At 35.4% G+C, this 7112-nt stretch overlaps 1 protein-coding gene across 1 annotated transcript; it reads left to right on the top strand.

The window, feature by feature from the left end:
• The first annotated feature begins 493 nt into the window (after positions 1–493).
• slc5a8 (solute carrier family 5 member 8) lies at positions 494–6864 on the top strand. The gene is made up of 15 exons (XM_053508599.1): positions 494–891; positions 1131–1196; positions 1317–1368; positions 1729–1796; positions 1877–2031; positions 2863–3003; positions 3126–3255; positions 3340–3428; positions 4108–4217; positions 4333–4400; positions 4478–4564; positions 5209–5426; positions 5733–5836; positions 5916–6004; positions 6108–6864. The coding sequence occupies exons 1-15, from the start codon at positions 514–516 to the stop codon at positions 6231–6233; spliced, it is 1881 nt and encodes a 626-aa protein (XP_053364574.1). The 5' UTR covers positions 494–513; the 3' UTR covers positions 6234–6864.
• Positions 6865–7112: the final 248 nt, after the last annotated feature.

The following is a 7112-nucleotide window of genomic DNA, read 5'->3' on the forward strand; positions in this document are numbered from 1 at the left end:
GTTCCATTTTGAAGGCCAGTGTTTCTAGGTTAACACAGTGTGCTAATATAATACAATTTGTGTTTAGAGGTTTGCAAAATTGTGATTTAGAATAATATTTAACTGAGACCAAATGTGGTTTTGCTTAAGGTTTAGCAGTTTGGATTGATGTTGTTGAAATATTAGACAATATTTTTTAGAACTGTGTACAAATTCGAGCTGTATGCGCACAAGATAAAAAAAAAACAACTTTTGGGACTACAGTATGTACTGTGTTATAGTATCTTAGTTGAGTCCATGGACTATAATGAAGTATCAAACTGATACACTCAGGGAACACCACCTACGAAAGAGATATGCATGGAATGCCAAGCACTGAGCAAAGTAGAGGGAGGGCTGATGGCTGGTTCAGAAACAATAAGAGCGCTCAAGTGAAGTGGAGAGGTGTGTTATCCATCCAGGGGAGCAAGTCGGATCTCAGTAATACAAAGACATGCTCAGAGTTTTTCACTGACTCCTCAGATATTTTTACTCATGATTTATGATTATAAGAGCACAATGGAGGATGAAGAGAATCTAGCAGCATCTTTCGGGACTTGGGACTATGTGGTTTTCGCTCTCATGCTGGTCATCTCAGCAGTTATCGGTGTTTATTATGCTTTTGCCCAACGCAAATCGCAGACCACCAGGGATTTTTTGGTGGCTGGCCAGAGTATGACAGCTGTGCCCATTGCTCTGTCACTGACGGCCAGCTTCATGTCAGCCATCACTGTGCTGGCAACTCCAGTAGAGGTGTACCTTAATGGGGCAATTTACGTTTTAAGCTGCTTAGGCTTTGTCCTGATGGTGGTCATCAGCTCAGAGTTCTTCCTCCCTATCTTCTACAGGCTGGGAATAACCAGCACTTATGAGGTAAGGTACTACACGGCTGAATCACCCCAGTGATTTTAAGCTCTTAAATGGAACTTTTGGGATTCGTTTGTCCTAATAGAACTAAAATGTCCAAATGCATATGCATTGAATTTTCATAATAATAAAAATCTAAAAATGTTTAATTTTAGCATAGATTTATGTATATATATATATATATATATATATATATATATATATATATATATATATATATTTTTTTTTTTTTTTTTTTTTTGCAGTACCTGGAACTGCGGTTCAACAAAGTGGTTCGGCTGTTTGGGACAGTCCTGTTCATCATTCAGACAGTGAATACTTTTACCATAAAAAAAAAAAACAATTTACATGCAGCTATTTTTCCATGTTTATATCACTGAACCTGAATATACATTGAGTAAATATTGTTTTTTTTTTCTCTCATTCTTTAGTTAGTGTACACTGGAGTGGTTATCTATGCACCAGCTTTGGCTTTAAACCAAGGTATATCTTAACAACTACTAGCCCACATACTGTAAATATCCTCCAAACATGAAAAACTCATGTTTGGTATTCAATCATCCCATCATTTATTATGGCATAAGGAATAGCCCAATATAAGCTGATTATTCTGTTGCATTAGGTCTATAATAAACCAATGCATACTTCATATATAATTACATTTTATATTATTATTATTATTATTATTACAATAAACACCTTCTGGGAGTATGAAAATAATTTTTTACTATGTACCCTAATCAGGAGTTGTTTCAACCTCAATTAGAGAAACAAATCAAGGTATATTGTAACATGTACAGTAGGATGAATTTATCTAAAAAAGAACATTTTATTTTCTTGTAGTGACAGGCATAAGTCTGTGGGGTGCCTTGATATCAACTGGACTGGTGTGTACCTTCTACTGCACCTTGGTACGTTTTAATCACCTAAAACAGCCAGTATAGCATTTGCATAATAATACTATGTAACTAACAAAATAATTCTCTGGCAGGGAGGGTTCAAGGCTGTAGTGTGGACTGACGTGTTCCAAATGATCATCATGCTGGCTGGGTTCCTGGCTATCATCATCCAATCAGTGCTTCTACAGGGTGGGGTCTCTGTCATCTTTAAAGACTCTGCTGATGGTGGACGACTCAACCTATGGGAGTGAGTTAATGCTTTTATTCTCGTCTAGTTAAAATTACAAAGCAATGAATACATGTACACATTTACAGTGCAAGAAGAGTAATGAATCAAACAACTTCAATCAGACTAAAGCTTTAATTAGTTAAAAATAAATAAGTGATTTTATGGTTTGTTGATTTAGTGCTCTAGCAGCTATAAACACTTGAAAGAAGACTAAATAAACCGAAAATATAAAATTATTCTTCTTATTGGAAATTAGGGGGGGAAATCGAATAATAGAAAATTATTACCACAGATCAACAGCTACACACATTTTTAAATCTGTTTGCAAGTCCCTGTGCAAGGTACAATAAAAATGCTACGTATTAGAGCAAACATTTTAAAAGAAACTTGCATTTTGTCTTGCAGCCTAAGTAGCATCTGAGTTGCCGTTATTTAAAAAAAATAATTAATTCATGGCACGAGTGGTAAGTACTGTGTCGCCCATTACAGTTATGAACTGTTAGCTAAGCTGATAAAAAACATTTGCTCATATGCAGTATATATATATATATATATATATATATATATATATATATATGTGTGTGTGTGTGTGTGTGTATGTGTGTGTGTGTGTGTGTGTGTGTGTTTCTTATTCATGCACTTATTCATTTTTTAATATTTTTTCCATACATCTCAATATATACAGGGTTATATAATATAAAACAGGAAGGTTTAATTCAGGAAGCTTAAACACTGTAAAATGTCTGTCAATATGTCAAATGTAAATCAAAGCTCATATCTCAGCTTTGTCTTTATATAGCAGCTGTGTCTTCATTATCTTCATGTCTCAGCATTGTCTTCATGTCTTAGCTTTGATCCCAGCCCTCTGAGAAGGCACACCTTCTGGACTGTCATCATTGGCAGTACATTTATCTGGACCAGTATGTATGGCATTAATCAAGCTCAGGTCCAGAGATACATGTCCTGCAAGACACTTCTCCATGCTAAAATGTAAGAACTTTAAGAGAGTTTTAAGTAGCATCAAAAGATAAGAGAGATAGGACCAATCTTTATTAGTCTTGATTGAAAAAGATGGAAAACACACTTGGAAAATATTGTGTGTTTCTTTCTAGGTCTCTGTATATAAACTTGGTGTCACTCTGGGTCATTCTTCTGTCTTCGGTATTTTGTGGTTTGTGTTTGTATTCATTTTACAAAAACTGTGACCCATGGACTACAAAAATGGTGTCTTCTCATGACCAGGTAAATACAATCACTCAATCACATATTGCAAATAAGCCATATTTCTAATTAATTTCACTCCAATATATCATGTGATGTTGAAAGCTAATGCCGTACCTGGTGTTGGACATCTTGGGGGACTTCCCTGGCATTCCTGGCCTGTTTGTGGCAGCTGCATACAGTGGCACACTGAGGTCAGATACATTTTTTTCATTTGCCAGATAACAGCCATAGAAACAAAAGTAGCTTGCTCCAACTGACCAGAAATAACCGGTAATAACCAACAGTATATCTGTCTGCTAAAATAACCCGAAACTTCATAAAACAATTTTATGACATTGTTAATTCGAACAGTTTTCCTTTTTTGGTTTTATTATTATTATTATTATTATTAATACAACTGGTGTTCAAGTCAAACTATTTGATAAAAACAGAATAACAAAACTACCGTTATTTCTCTATAAAATTCCCTACTACACTAATGCATTTATCCCAGAGTTTTACTAATGTTTGGATACCATGAAGGTAAGAAGTTCTCTAAGTAAAACATATTCAGACTTCCTGCTTTACGTCTGAAACATTGGCCTCCCAGGAACTCCTTTAATGGCCCAAACCTGTGGAGCAAGGTCAGGATTGTATGGGGATATGCTAATTGGTGACAGGTTAGCTAATGATTTTCCAGGATCAGGTGTTCCACTTACTGAATGTTCACAGAAACAACTGCAGTGAGTTAAGAGTTACTTTGGGCAGGGTAAAAAAAAAAAAAAAATCAGGAAAGATCATGGAATTAGAAGGTCTGTCCAAACTTTTGACTTGTAGTGTACATACTAATGTTAATTCATTCAATGTGTATGTGTGTATTGTATGTTACAGCACAGTCTCCTCCAGTGTGAATGCTCTAGCTGCAGTGACAGTTTCAGATCTGATAAAACCATATTTCAGCTTGTCAGAGCAAAAACTTTCCTGGGCATCAAAAGGACTGAGTGAGAATGACATAATCAGTAGTAAAACTTTGTTATTAACAAAGTTGTTAATAGTTATACTTGTAACTTTGTTGTTGTTGTTGTTGTTGTTTACTATCATCAATACTTGATGCAGGTGTGTGCTATGGTGTAGTGTGCATTGGGCTGGCTGCTCTTGCATCCTTGATGGGAGGATTATTACAGGTAACTTATCAACTCATCAGTACATAGGGATCTGGCAAGTTAGATGTTGGGTAAATAATCTTTATTTTTCTTTACAGACCACCATCAGTGTTGTTGGTACTCTTAATGGACCTCTACTTGGCCTCTTCTCTTTAGGCATTCTGTTTCCCTCTGCTAATTCCAAAGTGAGTTTGAGGACTGCTTTACATTTACAGCTGTTTGGCGTATGACCCAAATAATGTGTGTCAAAAAACACCAAAGTCTTTAAAATCATTTTAAAAAATGCATTAAATGCAAGAGAAAACAAAACCTGACAAAAACCACATGATTAAAATAAAGGGCGTAAACTAGCCTTGATTAAAAAGAAGAACGAATATACAGAAGCACATGAGTTAGTGCTTGATCTTTCTTTGAGGAATGACACACGTTTTGTAGGTGATCCTTGCTGCTAGTGAGAGGCACTCACATAAGAAAGCATTTTTAAAGAATTTTATAACTTACTATGATTTCCTGTTATTATAATTACTTTTTTTATTTATTTATTTTTTTTTTATTCCATTGCTGAGACAATTTAACTGTTTCAACTTCATTAAAACATGACAGTACATACAGTACTGTTACTGGAAAATAATCAATGACAAAGTGGTGTGATGAGGCCTGTCTAAGTGTTTCATACCTCTTACTGTATATTTCAACAACTTGACAAAGATTACAAAATATGCACAAACTACCGTATATATGAACAGAGTAAAATTTACGTTTTTGTAGCTTACACTACTCAGAACCGTGCTGTTGGCATTGCAGTGGGATAATATCATATGAATTGTAGGGAGGTTTGGCTGGACTGGTCACTGGGTTAGCTGTGTCACTCTGGATTTGTGTTGGAGCCCAGTTCTACCAGCCCTCACCAGAGAATACCAGATCTCTTCCTCTACAGACATACGGCTGCAACATGACCACAGATAAAAATAACTTAATGAACTGGACTAACTACTCAACACAGGCAAGCTATGTCACCTCAGCTGAGCAGGGCAAAGCTGTGGACAGGTGTGAAGGTTTTCTTCTTCTTCTTCTTCTTCTTTTTTTTTTTACATAATGATTTGGTGTAATTATGCACTTATTATTTTATTGGTCCAAGTTGGAGTTGTTTGCTTTTATGGATTGTATTATTCACATTTTGCCTTACTGCTTTAAAACAATGTTACACCTGAGCCAGCCCCGCTTTTTCCCTGTACTTGTCTGCAATTGTGGCATTATTTTAGCCCTTGATATTTATTTTTTCATTGGATAGATATATGACAACCCTGTAAATATAAAGCAACTTCCACTTAAGTTCGTATCTTGCTTCTACAGGCCTCTGCTGGCTGATTACTGGTACTCACTGTCTTACTTGTATTTCTGCCCTATTGGGACTTTAGTTTGCATAGTGATTGGACAGATTGTGAGTTTGTTCTCAGGTAAGATTTGTTAAATTCTATATGAGAATTGTGTATAGAACTGTGCTGTGTATAACCTTTTGGCAAATTTAATATATAGGGGGCAGAACATTAAAACCAGAACCAGGCCTAACATTAACAAAGGAGGATTTAACCTGTTACAGAATCTACAAAATGCTGAAGGGAAAGGCAAGTATAGGCTGTAATTTATTATTATTATTATTATTATTTTTATTATTATTATTATTTTTATTTCTGTGTGACAGTTTTGGTTCTTTCGTTTTGTTTTTAGGTCACAGGAAATGCAGGCAAACTTGACCTGGTTATGGAGAATGAGAAATCTGGCAAAACTAACCTTGCATATAGTGATGTGGAGCTAAATATCACAAACATTCAGACATCCAAAACTCTTGCATAGGACATTTTTGTTGCCTCTGCATTCCTTTTTTCAGGACTTCACCCTGTCAGATTAACTTGTCCATAGCTTCTGTTTCTGGTATGGTGTGTTCCTGTCACAAGTCTCGATCATTTCATCAAACTCTGACAGCTACACTAATTGCCCATATTTATATCGCATATTTTTATTGTCAAGCTTGTTTATAATAAATGCTTTGGATATTAACTAGCTTTATCTAACTTAAAACTTTTTATTAAAAATAAACTTTCTTTTTTATTAAAACATAATTAAAATTATATATATTTATGGGGGGTGGCCTTGGGATAAAGGTGCTTGTACGTCCACTCCTGGGAAGATCGACAGCTGTCTTAAATGCTTTCCACTTGTGAATAAGCTTTCTTGTTGAAGAATGTTGAACTCCAAATTGTATAACACTTTCCATATTGGTGTGCAGAAGCAATAGCTCTTCAAGGCTACTGCTTATGTCTTGCCACTTGGCATTGTGTTAACACAGAGGCTACCTGAATGCTCCAGACCAGTAAACTGCCAAAACGTCTGCTTTTATAAAGAGCTGCACACCTGCTGGTGATCAATTAATCAAGGGCCGATGATTAGCAGCACCTGGTTATAACTTACCCTCTTAAAGCCTGTGGAAGCAGTTTTTTTCTTTATAGTTTAATTTTTGTTAAATAAATAAATGCACAGTCAAAAAAGTTGTATGTTTGTCTGTGGTTGCATTTGCCAAATACTAAGACCAGCTCTAATCAGAAGATTTATATTATGTTTTTCCACAAAACACTTTTTAATTAAAAGACTAACTTTCAAACAAGACGAAGAAGAAGAAGAATTTTAATTTGCTGCATGACTGTCAAATGTTAGAAAGTGTGCACATTCAAGAGG

The sequence above is a fragment of the Clarias gariepinus genome, chromosome 12, assembly GCF_024256425.1.
Source record: "Clarias gariepinus isolate MV-2021 ecotype Netherlands chromosome 12, CGAR_prim_01v2, whole genome shotgun sequence".
NCBI lineage: Eukaryota > Metazoa > Chordata > Actinopteri > Siluriformes > Clariidae > Clarias > Clarias gariepinus.

Bases quoted from the DNA above. Each gene is read 5' to 3' on its own strand.
- slc5a8 (XM_053508599.1), top strand. From the start codon at position 514: ATGATTTATGATTATAAGAGCACAATGGAGGATGAAGAGAATCTAGCA. The intron at 892-1,130 runs GTAAGGTACTAC...TTTTTTTTGCAG, and splicing joins GAATAACCAGCACTTATGAG to TACCTGGAACTGCGGTTCAA. The intron at 2,032-2,862 runs GTGAGTTAATGC...TTCATGTCTTAG, and splicing joins GGACGACTCAACCTATGGGA to CTTTGATCCCAGCCCTCTGA.